Source organism: Perca fluviatilis, chromosome 23 (genome assembly GCF_010015445.1).
Source record: "Perca fluviatilis chromosome 23, GENO_Pfluv_1.0, whole genome shotgun sequence".
Taxonomy (NCBI): domain Eukaryota; kingdom Metazoa; phylum Chordata; class Actinopteri; order Perciformes; family Percidae; genus Perca; species Perca fluviatilis.
Window position 1 is genome coordinate 165,974 of NC_053134.1, and position 21,105 is coordinate 187,078.

Consider the following 21,105-nt stretch of genomic DNA (forward strand, 5'->3'; position numbering starts at 1 on the left):
ATGAGACTTCTACATCCATCTACATCAACATTTGTCCCAGTGATGCTCCAGTGGGAGTTAGTCCTATAGACACAGACAGTAAGATTACAAACTAGACTAAAGCCCTATTCGCACGGGATAAGTATTATCTTGGGACCTCGTGTGAATTATAAATTACCCACCCACGTATGATTTTCATCTGGCGCATTCGAACGGGATAAGCGAAGCCTGTGATTTTACTCGAATTTACTGACATTAAGCAACAGTAGAAACATGGGTGTGGGTAGCTCTGCTATGTGTGTTTGTGTGTGGTCAGATCTCGAGGACACACACACACACAATCTCAACCGGGTAGTCAGTCATCGTCCGAACTGCGACCTCTCCTTTTTCTTTCTCTCACTTTTTTCTCCGGGTGGTGTCATGCAGGGTCCGGTTAGATGGATAAAACTAAACATTTCACCAGGTTAAAATCTATTAGCTCAAGCTTTACGCTTGATTTATCTGTAACATTAACCTCTAATTATGAAGTGAGCCCCCTCGCTTGATTGTGCATTATTTTTGATAAGCTATTGCTTGGAGATGTCTTGTCGTTATCTCTAGATTTATGATAACATAAAAAATATATTTACCGCATGCTGCTATACATGTCATCCATCGCCATCTAATCATTCTTTTTGTCTTCGCACTTGTGGTGGTTTTCATCTTTCTCTTTCTGCAAATTGTATATGATGTATAGCGACATGACCCAGCATCCAAAACACTGTCAAAACACTCCAACGCACCCTCCATTCTTCGCAAAAGATGGATAAAAAGGCGCAAAAGAAGGAATTAGGTACCTTGAAAAAACAAAAAAGCCCCGCCAAATCCTGGACAAATCAGAGATGCCGATTCGCACGGGACTAATATTATCACAGGACCTCCGTTTTCGGCGAAATATGGTAGGTCATTTGCGGGGGAATTATTACTTTACAAATTACAGACATGACCGATTCACACGGTATTAAGATCACAGACAACCTCTGCAATTATTACAAATGACTGGAGGTCACCAGGTAATACTTATCCCGTGCGAATAGGGCTTAAGTCTACAACATGGAGAACAGTGATGGAGCAAGATGGAGGGAGGTGTTAGACCTCATTAGTGTGTGGGGAGATACTTCAATTCAATCAAATCTACAAGGATCATACCGTAACTGCTCCATTTTTGAAAAGATAGTAAATGAAATGGAAGAACAGGGACAAACCTTTAGAAATAAAAGCCAAAATGCTTCCTTCCTCCATGACCTCCCTAACTTTAGAGCACAGCATGCTGCGTCTGATGTCATTGGTATTGATCTTTTGGGCATGCGGGTCAGTTCGAAACCACAAACAGTTCACACTGGAATCTGATATAGGCCACATTTTAAAAGGTCATGTGAACAGCCAAACAAAACATCAGATCTGAGCAAAAAAATCTGAATTAAGCATTCAGACTTGTGGTGTGAACATAGCCTTGGTGTCTGTGTAATTATTTATTTATTTGAAAGAAAAAGGGGACAATACATATTAATGAACATTTTCACAAATGTAAATATGCCAGATTATAGCCTTAGGCTAATTTCCATCTGCAGACCCCCTGGCAGGTTGGTGTTACACACAAATTAATAAATACATACAGAGACACTATATGCAGACTATATACAAAGAGACAAGGACAAGAACAGTGATCACATCATGTTAGAACAAACAATAACAACAAGAGTGGACAACAAGGGACATATAGAAAACAGGAAAGCATTGACTATAGTGAACAAACCACAAACTGTCCTGATATTACACTGATCCATATTACACCATTCTATGTTGCACTGACCAACATTACACTGACCCCTATAGCACAACCCATGTTATACTGACACTTATTGCACAACCCATATTGCACTAATAATTGTGTCCCTTTTTATAATACACTAACTCTGTTTTAAGTCTGATATATAGTGATTAACTAAACATGATAACATGTTTGTATGTCCCTCAACCACACTTTTAAATGACTCCTAAAGATAGAAAGACTTGTGCTTTCCCTCACTGACAGTGGAATGCTATTCCAGAAACTCACTCCCTGATATGACAGGACGTTCTGTGAAAAGGTGGTCCGCCTAAATGCCAATTCACAATCACCTCTCATAGTGGCTCTAGTCACTCGAGACCCAGCAACACTGCTAGACTTTTGTTTTATAAAATCGCTCAATGGTGGAGGCGCCAAACCATGTATAACCTTGTAGATTAGGCAGGCTTATTTAAATAATTTGAAATTAACAAAATTTAAAAATTTATATTTATCTAAAATTTGACAATGGTGATATGACGAAGGTTTCTTGTCTAATATTTTCAAAGCTCTTTTGTAGCATACTTCAATTGGCCCAATAGCTGCATGACTCGTATAGAACCAACTAGTGATACAGTACTCAATATGAGCTAGTATCATAGAATGCAGGAATGTAATCGCTGCTATATCCGTTAATGATGTACGAATATGTCTAAAATTCCGTATATTAACATTTACCGTTTTCACTACTTTTTTAACGTGTTTTTTAAAGGATAATTTTGAGTCTATTAACACTCCAACCAAATATTTAAATTCCTCAACATTAACTAATTCATGTCCACCCAAGCAAACTTTTACTGTGGCCACGGTTGTTTTAGGTTTACTAAAAAACATTGATACAGTCTTTTTAACATTAAGGCACAGGCAAGAATCATTCAGCCATAATTTAGCTCTGATGTCTAGGCTGAAGTCCACCTGTTAAAGGCTCCGTCCACTCAACACAAACACACAAACAACTTTTCAATTTGAAATGTTTAATGATGAACAGGCTGTAAAAGTCCAGAATATGAAGGACTGACTACCTGTCGCTGTGCAAATTCAAGACAAACTGAAACAGTGATAATGATCTAACATATATAATAAATGATAAAAGATGATTGTTTTTCAGATTCCTCTACTTGATTCTCTAGTTAAAGTTCTGAACTGTCTCTTGTCTAAACGTGGAAGGTGGGTGGCCTCAGAACCAGGAATGAAAGCAGAACATGTAAAAATAAAAACTGTTTTAACAAGAGAAAACTTTAACAAGAGAAGGAAACCAAACATGGACGGAACATGAAGTCCTAAAAAGTGAATATTATAAAAAGATCAAACTGAGCTGGAAGACGTTTTTGGATGTTACACAAGTCTCAACGTTTGGAACCCACAACTCAAAGTTATTAAAATACTTTCTGTAGGATTACAAAATAAATTTTCTCTAAAAACAGTAAAATCTGATGTTCAGAACTCGTCGTGTCGTAGTAATGCCTCCCCGAAGTCCGTCACCTGACTCCCAACAAACGTCTCGTATTTGTTCAGGATTTCAGTTTTGGTGAGTTTTCCATCCTGAAAGAACCATAAAAGTAGTGATTAACAGGTATATATATATATATATATATATATATATATATATATATATATATATATATATATATATATATATATATATATATATATATATATACACACACTACTGCTCAAAAGTTTTAGAACACCACAATTTTTCCAGGTTTTTATTGAAATTCATGCAGTTCAATGTCTTATTGTACTCTGAAATGAAAGAATAGAACAAATGAACAATTTAAGTTAAAAAAGAAATCATGGAATCAATTAATAAACCAAAATGTATTCTAAATGTTTGACTCCTCAAAGTAGCCCCCTTTGGCAGATATAACAGCTGAACACACTCGTGGCATTCTTTCTACAATGGAAATCAAATATTCTTCAGAAAGTTCTTCCCAACTCTGTTGCAGAAGTTCCCATAAATGTGTGGCACTTTTCTGTCCAGTTCATCCCAAACCAGCTCAATGGGGTTTAAGTCTGGTGACTGTGCTGGCCACTCCATGTTTTTAAGCTTACCATCTTGGTCTTTTTGCTAAGGTAGTTCTGGCATAGCTTGGACTTATGTTTTGGGTCATTATCTTGCTGTAGGATGAACCCCTGACCAACTAGACGCATACCAGAGGGTACTGCATGGCGCTGTAAAATGCTGTGGTAGCTGTTTTGGTTCAGGGTGCCTTTCACTCTGTACAAATCACCGACCCTGGATCCAGCAAAACAGCCCCAGACCATCACGCTTCCTCCTCCATGTTTGACAGTTGATGTCACACACTGAGGAACCGTCCTTTCGCCTACTCGACGGCGCACAAAAATCCTGCGTGATGAACTGAAGATTTCAATTTTGATTCATCAGTCCATAACACCTTCTTCCAGTCTTCAGTAGTCCATTGACGATGTTTCTTGGCCCAGGCAAGCCTCTTTTTCTTATTCTGATGTCTTAGCAATGGCTTTCTTGCTGCAACTGGACCTATCAAACCTGCAGCTCCAAGTCTTCTCTTTCCAGTTGAAACTGAGACTTCTTATTACCACCACTATTAAGCTGTGCTTGAAGCTGTTGTCCTGTGAGCCGCCTATCACGCAAGCTGTTGACTCTCAGAAACTTGTCTTCTGATTCTGTTGTGGCTTTGGGTCTGCCAGACCTCTTCCTGTCAGAGTTTCCCCCAGTTTCTAAGTGCCTTTTGATGGTGAAGAATACTGTACTCACTGACACCTTGACTTTCTTCGCAATTTCTCTGTAGGAAAGACCAACATTCTTAAAGTGATGGTTCGGAGTAATTCACCCTAGGGTCCTTTGCACCATGACCCCTGAAAATCACCAGAGTTTACGTCAGAGAGTTAGTAGATGTTATCAGCTGAAGATGATAGCGAGGCTAATGGACCCATCTTGCAATTACCCACAAATGCCGTGAACCAACGTCCAAGTAGTAAAATAGGTTATACTCTAACGAGTGGATTGGAAAGTTTGTAAGTACACCAGAAGTTTATGAACACTTGCCTGCTCTCTTCAGCTCTCTGTTGCTGCTGCTGCTGCTACCTGCAGTTAGACGATTAGGCCGTCTACAAATTAATACACCGAAAAGAGTTACAACAAAAATATTTATTAATTTAATGATTAAATAAGGTAATGTCTCCAAACTTACCTCAATTATTACTTGTCTCCTGCTAGTTATACTACAGCACTTACTTTAAAAAATAAGTTAAATTAAAAAATATTTTTGTTGCATCTCTTTTCGGTGTTGTAATTTGTAGACGTCCCTAAGCACTCGTCTTACAGCAGCAACAACAACAACAGCAGAGAGCAGAAGCCAGCAGGCAAGTGTTATTTACATAAACTTCTGGTGTACTTACAAACTTTCCAATCCATCGTTTTATGAGAGCATAACCTATTTGTACTACTTGTAGACGTTTGGTATAATTTCGGGCATTATTAGTGGGGTAACTTACGAGATACAAATGTGGGTCCATTAGCCCCTGCGCTAAGCTATTCAGCTGATAACGCTACTCTACGCTAACTCTCCCAATGTTCGACCCAGGTGAAAAAAGCTTCTGGGGGGGGTGTTTGGCTCGAGGTTATGGTGCAAAGGACCCTAGGGTGAATTACTCCGAACCATCACTTTAAGTGTTATGATGGTCTGTCTCTCTTCCATTGTTAATTAATTAATTCCCGCCATTTTTATAGCAACACACTACTTTCTGCAGTACAATACTGTTCAAATAATGCTCACGAGGGTACGGTACCACAGTGTGTTCCAACAATACTTTTAGACAAACAGAGGGGGTTGTAAGTAATCCAGACAAGTGTGAACACCTGTGGGAATTGGTAGCACCAACTTTCAAAGCTTGATCAACCTCCATTGCTGCAGAACAGCTTTACGTTGTTTACCCATTTCTTGTTCCCTGAAAAAGGCCTTTTTGTAAAATTGTGAACTGTACATTATTTTTCATAAATTTTTTTTTTTTAACCTCAGGCAGTTCAACACTTACCTTTGTGCTATTTCAAGCTATTCATTGGACTTGAACTGTTAAAATTTCAATAAAAAACAAAAAAAAATTGGGCTGTTCTAAAACCTTTGACCGGTAGTATATATATATACCTGTTAATAACTACTACACATATATACATATATATACATATATATATATATATATATATATATATATATATATATATATATACATATATACATATACATACACACCATATATATATATATATACATACATACATACATATATATATATATATATATATATATGTATGTATATATATATGTATATATGTATATATATATGTATATATATATATATATATATACACACACAGTACAGGCCAAACGTTTGGACACACCTTCTCATTCAATGCGTTTCCTTTTTATTTTCATGACTATTTACATTGTAGATTCTCACTGAAGGCATCAAAACTATGAATGAACACATATGGAATTATGTACTTAACAAAAAGTGTGAAATAACTGAAAACATGTCTTATATTTTAGATTCCTCAAAGTAGCCACCCTTTGCTCTGATTACTGCTTTGCACACTCTTGGCATTCTCTTGATGAGCTTCAAGAGGTAGTCACCTGAAATGGTTTTCCTACAGTCTTGAAGGAGTTCCCAGAGATGCTTAGCACTTGTTGGCCCTTTTGCCTTCACTCTGCGGTCCAGCTCACCCCAAACCATCTCAATTGGGTTCAGGTCCGGTGACTGTGGAGGCCAGGTCATCTGGCGCAGCACTCCATCACTCTCCTTCTTGGTCAAATAGCCCTTACACAGCCTGGAGGTTTGCAAACCGGATGGGATGGCATGTTGCTGCAGGATGCTGTGGTAGCCATGCTGGTTCAGTATGCCTTCAATTTTGAATAAATCCCCAACAGTGTAACCAGCAGAGCACCCCCACACCATCACACCTCCTCCTCCATGCTTCATGGTGGGAACCAGGCATGTAGAATCCATCCGTTCACCTTTTCTGCGTCGCACAAAGACATGGCGGTTGGAACCAAAGATCTCAAATTTGGACTCATCAGACCAAAGCACAGATTTCCACTGGTCTTATGTCCATTCCTTGTGTTTCTTGACCCAAACAAATCTCTTCTGCTTGTTGCCTCTCCTTAGCAGTGGTTTCCTATCAGCTACTTGACCATGAAGGCCTGATTCGTGCAGTCTCCTCTTAACAGTTGTTCTAGAGATGTGTCTGCTGCTAGAACTCTGTGTGGCATTCACCTGGTCTCTAATCTGAGCTGCTGTTAACTTGCGATTTCTGAGGCTGGTGACTCGGATGAACTTATCCTCAGCAGCAGAGGTGGCTTTTGGTCTTCCTTTCCTGGGGCGGTCCTCATGTGAGCCAGTTTCGTTGTAGCGCTTGATGGTTTTTGCGACTGCACTTGGGGACACATTCAAAGTTTTCGCAATTTTCCAGACTGACTAACCTTCATTTGTTAAAGTAATGATGGCCACTCGTTTCTCTTTACTTAGCTGATTGTTTCTTGCCATAATATGAATTCTAACAGCTGTCCAATAGGGCTGTCGGCTGTGTATCAACCTGACTTCTGAACAACACAACTGATTGTCCCAACCCCATTAATAAGGGAAAAAATTCCACTGATTAACCCTGACAAGGCACACCTGTGAAGTGAAAACCATTTCAGGTGACTACCTCATGAAGCTCATTGAGAGAACACCAAGGGTTTGCAGCGCTATCAAAAAAGCAAAGGGTGGCTACTTTGAGGAATCTAAAATATAAGACATGTTTTCAGTTATTTCACACTTTTTTGTTAAGTACATAATTCCATATGTGTTCATTCATAGTTTTGATGCCTTCAGTGAGAATCTACAATGAAATAGTCATGAAAATAATAACGCATTGAATGAGAAGGTGTGTCCAAACGTTTGGCCTGTACTGTGTATATATATATATATATATATATATATATAACTGTAGTAGACAGGTCAAAACCCACGTGGTTGGCGTCGGCCTCGTGCATCAGGTGTTTGGCCTCGGCTTCAGCGTGGTCATAATCAGAGGGAAGAATCCAGTCCAGAGTTTCTTCTTTGTCCATCTTTCCGTCGTTGTTTTTGTCTCTGAACTCAGAGAACTGCTGTCGCTCGGTGGCGACCCACTCTGGCTCTTCTTCCTCTCCGTCTGACGTGTACATGTCGCCTGCAGACAGAGAGGAAACAGTTATTTACTCTGTGTATCTGAGAAACACTGGAAGACAAACTGGAAGTGTGCATCTGAGAAACACTGGAAGACAAATTGGAAGTGTGTATCTGAGAAACACTGGAAGACAAATTGGAAGTTTGTGTGTGAGAAACACTGGAAGACAAACTGGAAGTGTGTATCTGAGAAACACTGGAAGACAAACTGGAAGTGTGTATCTGAGAAACACTGGAAGACAAACTGGAAGTGTGTATCAGAGAAACACTGGAAGACAAACTGGAAGTGTGTGTGTGAGAAACACTGGAAGACAAACTGGAAGTGTGGATCAGAGAAACACTGGAGGACAAACTGGAAGTGTGTATCTGAGAAACACTGGAGGACAAACAGTAAGTGTGTGTGTGAGAAACACTGGAAGACAAACTGGAAGTGTGTATCAGAAAAACACTGGAAGACAAACTGGAAGTGTGTATGTGAGAAACACTGGAAGACAAACTGGAAGTGTGTGTGTGAGAAACACAATTACATGTAAATTACAATTTACACTCTGTTAGAAATCACTACACACAGGCCTGAGAAACACACACATGCTCAGGACCTATTCATAGCTCGCCATACGTGTTAGCTCGCCGTACGTGTTAGCTCACCGTACGTGTTAGCTCACCGTACGTGTTAGCCCGCCGTACGTGTTAGCTCACCGTACATGTTAGCTCGTCTTACGTGTTAGCTCGTCTTATGTGTTAGCTCGCCGTACGTGCTAGCTCGCCGTACGTGTTAGCTCGCCGTACGTGATTGCTTGCCAAACGAGTTAGCTCGCCATAGGTGTTAGCTCTCGGTACGGCTCAGCAACCTCCGTGTTTGCTCGTCACGTCAGAGAGCATCAAACACCTGACAGAGATCTTACCGATGTACTCCTTCAGGTCGATGAAACCGTCTCCGTTCTTGTCGATGTCTTCCATCGTTTCCTGCAACAGGGAGAAAACACATCAGTGACATCACGTCATGTCAGTGACATCACATCAGTGACATCAGGTCTGGCCAGTCTCTCCCAGCTGTCAGCATCAGAGTCTCTCTCCATCGTCCCAGCACCATGTATCTGTTTGACTAGGTTCAGCTGGTTACTCCTTAATCAGTCACACTGCTAACATTCCTCATTATCTCAGTATGATTTCCTTGTATATTTAGTAAATAAATGTGTATATTTAGTAAATAAATGTGTATATTTAGTAAATAAATGTGTATATTTAGTAGATAAATGTGTCTTTGTCTCACCTGCACCACGATGTCCTTCATGTGCTGGTGATCTTCAGGATGAAGGAAAGCTGAGAACTCGTGCTTGTCTGCCATCAGATCTCCGTTTGTGTCTGCGACTCGGAAGCGTCTCTCGTCCCTCGACATCATCTGATCGTAGTTATATTCTGTGTCCGTCTGAGGGTCTTCTGTTAGAGCACACCAATCAGAGAGCAGAGGAATCAATCACAGAACCAATCAGAGAGCAGAGGAGTCAATCACAGAACCAATCAGAGAGCAGAGGAATCAATCACAGAACCAATCAGAGAGCAGAGGAGAGTTTGTGTACCCAGGTAACTCCCGTACGTGACGTTCTTGTACTCCTCCCAGCTGATCAGACCGTCCCCGTTAACGTCAAAGTCTTTCCACTGATGCTCCACGCTGTCGTAAATGTGTTTCTTCTGAGCCGATTTGATCCAATCCTTCAGCTCCTCTTCAGAGATAAAACCATCTTTGTTCCTGTCCATTTTATTCACGATGATGCTGCTGACACACACACACACACACACACACACACACACACACACACAGTAGACACACACACACACACACTCGCATTACAAATAACTTCAGCGTCTAACATTGATTTAGTGAAAACATGAATATATTTATATTGTAAACCCTAATTTGCTGGGGTGTTATTGTCTTTGTGTCCCTGAATTAATAAAATCCCCTTAAAAAAACCTTGTGCGGTGTGTTAACTAAAGAAACTGCCAGAACTTGTTGCACGGGATGTTTCCATGGGAACAAAGAAATGAAAATAATTATGTATTTATTGGTCAGACACCCGAACCATTTGGGCCGAGGACGCTAAGATCGGTATGCAGCATTAGCTTGGTTGGGTTAGGGTTGGGGAGTTAGGGTTAGGGTTGGCATCGTTTGCATTCAGATTCGTTGAGGGTTGGAGCTAAAACAGTCACATCTGTATCAGATAGTAACCCTATCTGTATATATCTGTACATATCTGTATATATCTGTACATATCTGTAAATGTTTGTATATATCTGTACATATCTGTATATATCGGCATATATCTGTATCAGGTAGTAACCCTATCTGTATATATCTATACATATCTGTATATATCTGTATATATCTGTACATATCTGTATATATCTGTACATATCTGTATATATCTGTATATATCTGTATCAGATAGTAACCCTATCTGTATATATCTGTACATATCTGTATATATCTGTATATATCTGTATCAGATAGTAACCCTATCTGTATATATCTGTATCTGTATCAGATAGTAACCCCATCTGTATATATCTGTATCAGATAGTATCCCTATCTGTGTATATCTGTATATATATATCTGTATATATATGTATATATCTGTGTATCTGTATATATATCTGTATATATCTGTGTATCTGTATATATATCTGTGTATATAGTAATATTACAGGGACTGACCCGAGCCTCCGTTTGCTCTCCTCTGGCGGGAGATGCTCGAAGGTTTTGGCCTCGTCTTGGCCCAGGAAAGCTTCGTGGTCGTAGTCGTAGTTCTTGTTGTCGTCGTGTTGGAGGCGGCTGAGAGGTTCTTCTTCGTGGACTCGACTCTTCTTCTCTGTGGGTTTACTGCTGGCATAGACCACGCACAGGACGAAGCACAGCAACACCACCAACGCACGAATCATCCTGAGAACTGAAAACCAAAGACAAAAACTCATATTAAACCTTTCTGCTATCTGAGAACAAATGAGAGATATTCATATTAAACCTTTCTGATAACTGACAACACATGGGAGATATTCATATTAAACCATTAAACTCATCCATGCTGCTGTATTTGATCCGATAACTGTCAGACCGAAGCAATCAGAACCAGAATGATCTCATTTAACAAAAGATGGAAACATTACATTCCAACATTTAGGGCCCTATGTTAACGATCTGAAACGCAGGTATCAAAACGTGAAATGCAAGTAGCTTTGTGGGCGGATCTATGATACCGGCGGGATGAATGACTCTTGCACCCGACGCAAATCTAAAATGGGTTGGTCTGAAGTAGTTAGGTGTGGTTTGGTCGTAACGTGCAATAAACCAATCAGAGCGTCATCTCACATTCCCTTTAAGAGCAGGCGCGCTTGTTCCATGGCGGATTGCTATTATGATGGCAGATTTGCCTGGCGCACGCCAGCGGGAGCTGTCCGGGATGCAGCAAAGTAATAAATGCCCGTCTTGGCCGGGTGGCGATGTTGCTGCGGCCTCTCGGGCGCATCTCCTCAAGTCTGGAGAGGATTGCTGCAGCTGCCTCCAAACGCACCACCTGTTCCTGTTGTGCCCCTTCCTCCTGGAGTGTCCAATCCCAACGTAGTTCAACACCACGTCTCCTTAAGTCCTCTAATATTTCCTCATTTATGTCATCAACACATCCATGATTCATGGAAATGTGTAAAACACAACAAGCCACAAAGCATGCTTGGACTTTTTAAGGACTGTACTGTAAAGTGCTCCTGACCTATCCAAACACCTGAAGCACATTTTCACTAATATTTTTCCTTGTAATTATTATGTACTTTTCACAGTACTGATACTTCTACCAAAGTAATCTGGGTACTTCCATCCTGATGGATCTGACTTTATTACAGAGAGAAAACTACAGGAACACACACTGATGGAACTGAACGGGAAGCTGTGTCAGCAAGCAGAAACAACACATATACAACTTTATACATAATATACATACACATATACCACTTTATTAGGGCTATGCTCGATTGAAGAAATTCTTAGTCGACTAACACTTATTCAGTTGTACCGACTAATCGATTAGTTGATTTAATCGACAGATCTGTAAATCTGAGTTTCTCCGTAAAGAGTCATGCAAAAGGATGCATATATTGAATAAGATAATGACCTCCTTTGCATATTTAAACACAACATTTCAGAAAACGTGTAATACAACAAATAATTGCCTTAATGAAGGTAATCAAAGTAGGTTTCACGGTGATATCTATAAGGTAAAATGTCAACCCTTAATTCTTGTGTTTACCAGAGATGTGCTCTTACGTTTCTTGGACATAAGTCATTCAGCATGAAAAAAGCATCAAACATGACTAATCGACTAAGAGGGAGCAGCCCTACACTTTATACATATACATACAGATACATACATACAGAAAAACACATATACCACTTTACACATACATATACATACAGAAACAACACATATACAACTTTATACACATACATGTGTATGTATACAGATACATACATACACATACAGATACATACATACAGATAGCCTACATAGACATACATACACATACATACATACAGATAGCTACATACATACATACATACATACACCTATATACATACAGATAGCCTACATAGACATACATACATATAGATACATACATACAGATAGGCAATGTTAGGCTAACTGGTTGCTGTTTGACACTTTCTCACTGCTCTGTCCTTCTGTCTGTCTGTCTGTTAGTTAATAGTAATAATAAATGATGCAATGACGCAGTTCAACTTGAATACCAGCAGACATAGACGTCATCACGCAGTCTGCATGACAGTAAACACAAAAAGCTGATGTCTTACCTGTGTGTGTGTCGGAGCACCTGGACTCTCACCGTGATTTCACCGTCTCTCTCTCTCTTCTCTTCTCCGACCATCACACACCCATCCCCGCTGAACCGTTGCCGTCCCGCCTCAGCCAATCCACTGCCGCCTGCATCACTTCTTCCGGTTTGATTGGTCCACTTCAGCAAGCGCTTGCGCTCGTTTGATGACTTCAGAGGGCTCGGCTTTCCACGTGGATACGGCCTCCGTCCTGTGAGATGCGTGTGTGCGCCGCCATCTTAGGACGGACATGTGACCGTTCTCCACATAAAGGCTCAGAGAAAAACACTTTGTGTTGCTTTTGGATGTTCATGAGAAATAAAAGCCAAATAAGCAACATGGAATAACATTTGAGAAAGATGAAAGAGGAGTTTTACAATATTTTGCTTTTAGGAACGTGTGGAATGTAATATGACAAGAGGAAACGTTAATCCTTCTTTTAAACTAATAGAAAGCTTGTGTCAGGAAAAGTATTTGTTATTTCAGTAGTAAGATGCTAATGTTAAAACATCCAAACTTCACAGCAGAATCAACTGCTGTTTACAGCCTGGGACAGAAAATCTCTCCCTTCATAACAACAGTTTATATAACCTCTTTAAATGATATGACTGCTATTATCTACACTGCTTTATCTTTGCTTTGAAAACCCGCATTTCTAATGTAACCCAGTCAATCATGTATCATAAATACATATCTGACATTTGGAGCAAAGCAAATTAATCTAAATTCGAGAGATGATGATTTGCGTTGTGGATAAACCTGTCTGTTAGACACACATGCATTACGAGGGAGCGGCGTGTCCGTCCCAAGATGGCCGCCGGAGCGACGCATCGCTCCGATGAAGCGCAGTGGACTACGTCTATCTATCTATGGCTCAGCCACCATCCCCGCTTCTGATTGGCTGCTGGCCGCATGTGGACCAATGGCAGTAGAAAGAGAGTCTAACAGCTGCGTCCTGCCACGTCCTCACATCTAACACTACTAAATATGGTTCATGATAACAGAGAACAGACAGAGATATATATATATATATCATCCACTTCATTCAGGTAAATTCCAATGTTTTGTCACCTAAAGGTGTTTAAATAAACCTTTATTGATCCCCAGATGTTACATTCAGTGACAGCAAAGTCAGCAACAGTCCAGGTAATAATAATAATAATATAATATTAATGATATTAATAATAACAGTCAGCAACAGTCCAGATGAAAAAAGTCAACAAACAAATAATAAATAATAATAATAATAATAATAAAGAGGTAGCCTATGAACTAAAATAAGAATGACATCTTTAATATAGAAGATATGGAGACAAACAGTGACAGTATGTGATTAATATTAATGTTTGTATTAATATAGAGGTGGAATAGAAATATAATAAAAACATCAGAACATAGTACTGTAACATAAAGTAAAATAATATAATAATAATAATAATAATAATAATAATAACAATAATAATGAAAATAATAATGATAATAATAATGATATTAATAATAATAATAATCTAATAATAATAACAACAATAATAATAAGCACTTTTCAGTGTTAAAAGAAAGTGCTACAGAGTCAAACCAGATTAATAACAGTTTACAAGAAGGTTTTTAATAGATGCAGAAACTTTATGCCTTTATTACAGGCAACCATTAATCAGGTTCCAACATGACTAACGTAATAACATACTGTACCATCTACTGCTCTCACTGAACTCCTGATAACAACTACACTGGAGCCCCCTACTGGTCTGAGACTGTAACTGCATCCAACAGTCACTACATCAGAATCAGAATCAGAAAAGCTTTATTGCCAAGTACATTTTTTACACATACAAGGAATTTGTTTTGGTGTCGTCACACATTATCTAAAATAAGTTAAACAAACAGGTTAACAGAACAGACAATATAAGTATAAATATATAAATATATGTGTATATATACACACACAGGATGTAATAAAATAAGAGTAACAATTAAGATAAAAAGAGCAGATTAAGTACAGTGGCATGTAGAGCCAGAGGTGGGTGTGGAGAGAGTCAGGGTGGTTTCCGGGCCTTGTTAATAAGGCTAGTGGCGGAGGGGAAAAAGCTGTCCTTGTGACGTGAGGTTTTGGTCCTGGTGGACCTCAGCCTCCTGCCAGAGGGGAGTAGCTCAAAGAGTTTGTGTCCGGGGTGGGAGGGGTCAGCCACAATCTTTCCAGCACGCTTCAGAGTCCTGGTGGCGTAAAGGTCCTGGAGCGGCGGGAGATTGCAGCCAATCACCTTCTCAGCTGACCGAATGACACGCTGCAGTCTGCCCTTGTCCTTGGCAGTGGCAGCAGCGTACCATATGGTGATGGAGGATGTGAGGATGGACTCAATGATGGCTGTGTAGAAGTGCACCATCATTGTCATTGGCAGGTTGAATTTCTTCAGCTGCCGCAGGAACTACATCCTCTGTTGTGCTTTCTTGACGAGGGAGCTGATATTCAGCTCCCACTTGAGGTCCTGGGAGATTGTAGTCCCCAGGAAGCGGAAAGACTCCACAATGTTAATTGTGGAGTCACTGAGTGTGATGGGGGCAGGTGGGGCTGAATTCTTCCTGAAGTCCACAACCATCTCCACTGTCTTTAGAGCGTTGAGCTCTAGATTGTTTTGCTTGCACCACTTCACCAGGTGGTCAGCCTCCGACCTGTAGGCGGACTCGTCACCATCAGAGATGAGTCCGATGAGGGAGGTGTCGTCCGCGAACTTCAGAAGCTTGACAGACTGGTGACTGGAAGTGCAGCTGTTGGTGTACAGGGAGAAGAGTAGAGGAAAAAGAACACAGCCCTGAGGTGATCCGGTGCTGATGGTCTGTGAGTCGGAGATGTCTTTCCCCAGCTTCACATGCTGCTTCCTGTCAGACAGGAAGTCAGTGATCCACCTGCAGGTGGAGTCAGGCACACCAAGCAGGGAGAGTTTCTCCTGGAGCAGAGCCGGGATGATGGTGTTAAAGGCAGAGCTGAAGTCCACAAACAGGATCCTGGCGTAGTTTCCTGTGGAGTCCAGGTGCCGGAGGATGTAGTGGAGGGCCAGGTTGACTGCATCATCTACAGACCTATTGGCTCTGTAGGCAAACTGCAGGGGGTCCAGGAGGGGGTCCAGCAGAGGGTCCAGGAGGGGAGGAGGGGGTCAGTGATGTCTTTGAGGTGTGAAAGCACAAGGCGCTCAAAGAACTTCATAACCACAGAGGTCAGGGCGACGGGTCTGAAGTCATTAAGTCCTGTGGTCCTTGGCTTCTTGGGAACGGGGATGATTGTTGAGGACTTGAAGCAGGCTGGCACGTGGCATGTCTCCAGTGAGGTGTTGAAAATGTCTGTGAACACTGGAGACAGCTGGTCAGCACAGTGCTTCAAGCTGGATGGGGAGACAGCATCCGGTCCAGCAGCTTTCCTGGGGTTCTGTCTCCTGAACAGTCTGTTGACGTCTTCCTCATTGATTTGATTTGATGTATTGGTTTATTTAGAAGGGGACAGTGCAATTTCATAAAACACATGAACAAACATGGTTAAAAGAGCCAGAATTAGCCAAAAGGCTATTTTTCATCTGTAGTCCCCTGGCCAAGATGTAAAAGAAGCAATAAAATACAAACATGAAAAAACATTAACAAGTCTATGGCAAATTGATAACTACAATATAAACAGCACTGTAAAATACCAAGGTTCACAGTACCTGTTACAATATTAAAACACACAAAAAACAAGTTCAAAAGGCTACGATATATAAGATATATAATACAGCACGATAGGCTCTGCTTTTAATGTTGGCAGACATATTTGTTAATGAGCCAAATTTTCAAATTTTTTGTGAAGGCATTGTAAGTGGTGAGCTGTTTAACCTCCTCAGGTATTGAATTCCATTCAGCAGCGCCCCTCACTGACCAGGCCAAGCGACTGAAAGCGCTTGTGCGCAGAGGGATAACACAGTCCCCTCTGGCAGAGCCTCGAGTAACACGCTCAGAGCCATTTCTTTGGCTGATGAACTCTGCTAGAGGAGCTGGGGCCAAATCATGTGTTACTTTGTATATGAGACTCAGATCTACAAACTTATGAATACTGTCCCAGTTTAAAAGGCTATATTCTTTCAAAATTGCACAGTGATGATAGTGCCTTGGTTTTTTATCCATGACTTTAATGGCTTGTTTGTATAACCTTTCCAAACTTGTTAGGCAGTAGTTGAAGTGGCTAAAAATCATGGAATGTAGAAAAATTATTGCAGCTTCTGTTGACATCTCATTTCGAATTGAGCGGAAATTTGCGAGATTAAACTTGATTATTTTACATAATTTTTCAATATGGGCTTTAAAGGAGAGATGTGAATCTATTACTAACCCAAGATATTTGTATTGATTTACAATTTTAATTTCTCCAGCAACTATTATGTCAGGATTCGATGAAACTATTGGTTTTACTGAAGAAAATACCTAAAGTTTTCGAAATATTTAGCTGCAGGCAGTTCTCCTGCAACCAAATGCAACACGAGTCATTGCTTTAGTGAGTTTATCTGCAACAATGTCTTCAGATCTACCATGAACAAATAAAACTGTCATCCGCATACATCAAACATTCTACTTCAGAACAAACATTAGGCAAGTCATTGATATAAAGGCTAAATAAGAGGGGCCCTAATATTGAGCCCTGAGGAACCCCGGTGGTTAGCCTAAGAGACTCAGAATTGCTGTTTTTAATTAGTACAGATTGTGTACGATCATGCAGGTATGATTCGAACCAACTAACAGTGCCAAGAGAGAAATTAAAATGTGAAAGCTTATTAAGTAGAACTGAATGGTTCACTGTATCAAAAGCTTTCCTGAGATCCAAGAATACCGCCCCTACTACTCCCCCCTTGTCAAGAGAAGATTTTATTTTCTCGATAAAAAGGCACGTAGCCGTTTCAGTGGAGTGTTTGGATCTAAAACCAGACTGCATGACGTAAAAAAAAGGGGAGCTACTGTTTAAGTACTGTACAGTCTGCTCTGCCACCCATTTTTCTGCAATTTTAGAAATGGCCGGAAGAATGCTTATTGGTCGATAGTTATTCATGGAGGTGGATAGACCAGATTTAAAAACTGGCGTAACAATAGCAGATTTCCATGCCTTTGGAAAATGACCACTGGAAATTGATAGATTAATAATAGAAGTAATGGGAGTAGCTAGAGCAGATCCTGAATCTTTAAGCATGTTCGTGTCCATACCAAATACATCCCTTGCCTTAGATGGTTTTAGGGTTTTAATGATGTCAATGACTTTTATCTCAGTGATGTTTGTTATGAAGAACGACTATGTTGCACACACTAAGTATTCTTTTTTTTTTGTTTTATTGTAAAGTTCTTCGCGATTTCTGCTACCGATTCAATAAAATAGTTGTTAAAAGCATCAGCTATTGCCTTGGGTTCTGTTAAAATGTTTCAATTTAATTCAATTTGCATTTGTTTTGTCTTATTTATGTGGGACTCGCCTGTCAGTTTTTTTATATAATGCCAGGTTATTTTAGAATTTCCACGTGTACTATTCAAAGCAGTAATGAAAAAATCGGCTTTAGATCTTCTTATTTCTCTCACTACTCTATTTCTTAAAGAGGTAAATTGATGTCTGTTATATCCTGATTTTACAGCCAACTTTAATGAATGATCTCTTTCTTTCATCAATTTCAAAACAGATTCATTCAACCAGGGAAGACCATTTTTTTTAGTTCTTAATCTAATTTTCCGTGTAAATTGAGTAATAATTTGCTGTATTTTATTAGATAATTGAGAACAATCCTTGTCCAGGTTTATGCCAGAGAGTAATTCATCCCAATTTACATCATGGATTGAATTTATGAAGTTTTGTTGTTCCTGCTTTGGTATCCTGCAGGATTGTGTGGCTGGCAAAGGTTTAAAATGGTTTTTATTTAATTTTCTGGTGACCATTATGAGATTGTGATCAGACAATCCAGTAAGCATATTGTATGATTTCAAGATCCTTTCTGGCACATCAATTTGAGTGCTCGTAGAGTTTGTAATTCTAGTAGGGCCACTAATCACCTGAGCCATATCCATTTTATCCATGACCTTTTTCAAGGTTTTCCTGATTTGGTTAACTTCCCAATTAACATTCAGGTCACCTAAGATTATAAGTTCTTTTGCAGGATTGAGTTGTTTTAATAAAATGTCCAGCTTTTCATAAAAATGTACATTTTATAACCAGGTATAGATATTATTGCAGAGGGTGAGGATTCCTGAAGCCATGTCTCAGAAAGGCATAAGAAGTCAATATTAGAATCAGTAAGTAGGTGGCGGACTTCATCACTTTTTAACTTGATACTTCGTATATTTAAATGTGCACATACAATTCCTTTTGGTTTAGATCTTGAATCCCAAATTAGTTTGGAGTTATTAACTGTCTGAAATACAATACAAAATATAATAAGTTTCCGGTGTTTTATTATCGCTGAATTTGGCAGTTTCCTATTTCTATTGTTGACGTTATTTGCAGTTAGCTTCACAATTTCTGCACTGTCACCTGTTGCACCGCTCTCAAACTTAAAAGAAAGAGAAGATGGGGCTCGGACTTTACTTGCCGATGTAGAAAGGGTCTGACAGCCGCTGGCGGAAGCCAGCGAGCCGGCCGCTCCGGTAAGATCTGAGTTTTTCAACCATGCCATCCCTGCTGCACTGTCGCCGCCACTCCCACAAACCATCCGTGGACCGCCGACAACACTCCCTCGCGCCGACTCCACCGAGGCCTGCAGTAGTTAGATGTGATGATATGGTGGCTATCTGATGTTGGACCATTTGTCGGACCGGGGCATTGGTGGATGTCCCCGGACAGCAGAAGGCAGATGGTGATTATTAGTGCAAGGCTCTGTTGCGGCTTGAGTGCAGATTTGGTGTGCTTTCTGATTTCGCTGTACAGATATGGATGAATGAAAGTAGCAGCCAGGATGTGTCTTCCAAGTCCAAGATGTTTGGTGACTTTGATTATCACAAAGTCCACTGATATAGGTTTAGTTATGCTGTTGGAACTATAAGAGTCATCCAGAATTTGACTAGTTTCTCTGTAAAAAAAGGTGTTTGTAAGCAGTGCATAAGCAAAGAGCGTTACAGCTATCCCTGCCACACCCAGCGCCGCCATGTTAAAAGATTGATGGAGAGAGTCGTCACTGAGGTGGGTGGGGAGGTGGAGGGGGGGACCTTTAAGGTGGGGGAGGTGGAGGTGATGCACTGTAGCTGTAGCTGTTGGGAGGTGTCGCGGGGGATGGAATCAGGGAAGACCCTTTGTTGGGAGGTGTTGAGGGGGATGGTTACAGGACCGACCCTTTGTCCATCAAAGCGACAGTAGAACTCATTGAGTTCGTTGGCTAGGCGTCGGTCGTTGGTGGAGTGGAAGACTTTAGGCTTGAAGCTGGTGATCTGTTTAAGCCCTCTCCAGACAGAAGCAGAGTTGTTTGCTGAGAACTGGTTTTGGAGTTTCTCAGAGTACCGTTGTTTAGCCTCTTTCACCGCCTTGCTAAACTTGTACTTTGCTACTTTAAGTCTGTTTTTGTCTCCACTCGTGAACGCCTCTGCCTTGTCCAACCTTAGCCTTCTGAGTTTGGCTGTGAACCAGGGTTTGTCATTGTTGAAACTCACCCTGGTGCATGATGGAACACAGCAGTCCTCACAGAAGCTGATGTATGACGTCACAGCCTCTGTGTACTCATCCAGACTGTTGGTAGCAGTCCTGAACACATCCCAGTCAGTAGAGTCCAAGCACGTCTGGAGATCCTCCACAGCTACACTGGTCCACTTCCTTGATGTCCTCACTACAGGTTTGCAGAGCTTTAGTTTCTGCCTGTAGGAGGGGATCAGGTGAACCATGACGTAGTCAGAGAGTCCCAGTGCAGCACGGGGATGGCGTGATAAGCATCCCTGACTGTGGTGTAACAGTGATCCAGAATGTTCTCCTCTCTGGTCGGGCATTTAATATGCTGTCTGTATTTAGGTAGTACATGAGTGAGGTTTCCTTTGTTAAAGTCACCAAGGACAATAACTAGGGAGTCCGGGTTGGTCCGCTCCACACATAGTATCTGGTCAGTGAGCATGCGCTGTGCGACCTGCACGTTGGCCTGGCGGCGGGATGTAAACACCGACCAGAATGAATGAATGGAACTCACTGGGTGAATAAAAAGGCTTACAGTTTATGATGTAAGAT

General features: G+C 40.6%; 2 protein-coding genes across 2 annotated transcripts; both read right to left on the bottom strand.

The window, feature by feature from the left end:
* Positions 1 to 2,803: 2,803 nt before the first annotated feature.
* On the bottom strand, positions 2,804 to 13,033 carry calua (calumenin a). Its single transcript, XM_039792337.1, has 7 exons — positions 12,894 to 13,033; positions 10,752 to 10,983; positions 9,616 to 9,809; positions 9,309 to 9,475; positions 8,941 to 9,001; positions 7,840 to 8,039; positions 2,804 to 3,388 (listed from the first exon to the last, which is right to left on the bottom strand). Exons 2-7 carry the CDS (start codon positions 10,973 to 10,975, stop codon positions 3,284 to 3,286), a joined length of 951 nt encoding a protein of 316 aa, XP_039648271.1. The 5' UTR covers positions 10,976 to 10,983; positions 12,894 to 13,033; the 3' UTR covers positions 2,804 to 3,283.
* Positions 13,034 to 15,735: 2,702 nt separating this feature from the next.
* On the bottom strand, positions 15,736 to 20,771 carry LOC120553530. The gene is made up of 2 exons (XM_039792052.1): positions 20,061 to 20,771; positions 15,736 to 16,371 (listed from the first exon to the last, which is right to left on the bottom strand). Exons 1-2 carry the CDS (start codon positions 20,769 to 20,771, stop codon positions 15,982 to 15,984), a joined length of 1,101 nt encoding a protein of 366 aa, XP_039647986.1. The 3' UTR covers positions 15,736 to 15,981.
* Between the last annotated feature and the right edge of the window lie 334 nt (positions 20,772 to 21,105).

Bases quoted from the DNA above. Each gene is read 5' to 3' on its own strand.
- LOC120553530 (XM_039792052.1), bottom strand. From the start codon at position 20,771: ATGGTTCACCTGATCCCCTCCTACAGGCAGAAACTAAAGCTCTGCAAA. The intron at 16,372-20,060 runs ATCAATCTTTTA...ACATCAAATCAA, and splicing joins CCTCAGTGACGACTCTCTCC to ATCAATGAGGAAGACGTCAA.
- calua (XM_039792337.1), bottom strand. From the start codon at position 10,975: ATGATTCGTGCGTTGGTGGTGTTGCTGTGCTTCGTCCTGTGCGTGGTC. The intron at 9,476-9,615 runs GTACACAAACTC...GTGCTCTAACAG, and splicing joins CACGTACGGGAGTTACCTGG to AAGACCCTCAGACGGACACA. The intron at 8,040-8,940 runs GTAAGATCTCTG...CTCTGTCTGCAG, and splicing joins CGACCTGAAGGAGTACATCG to GCGACATGTACACGTCAGAC.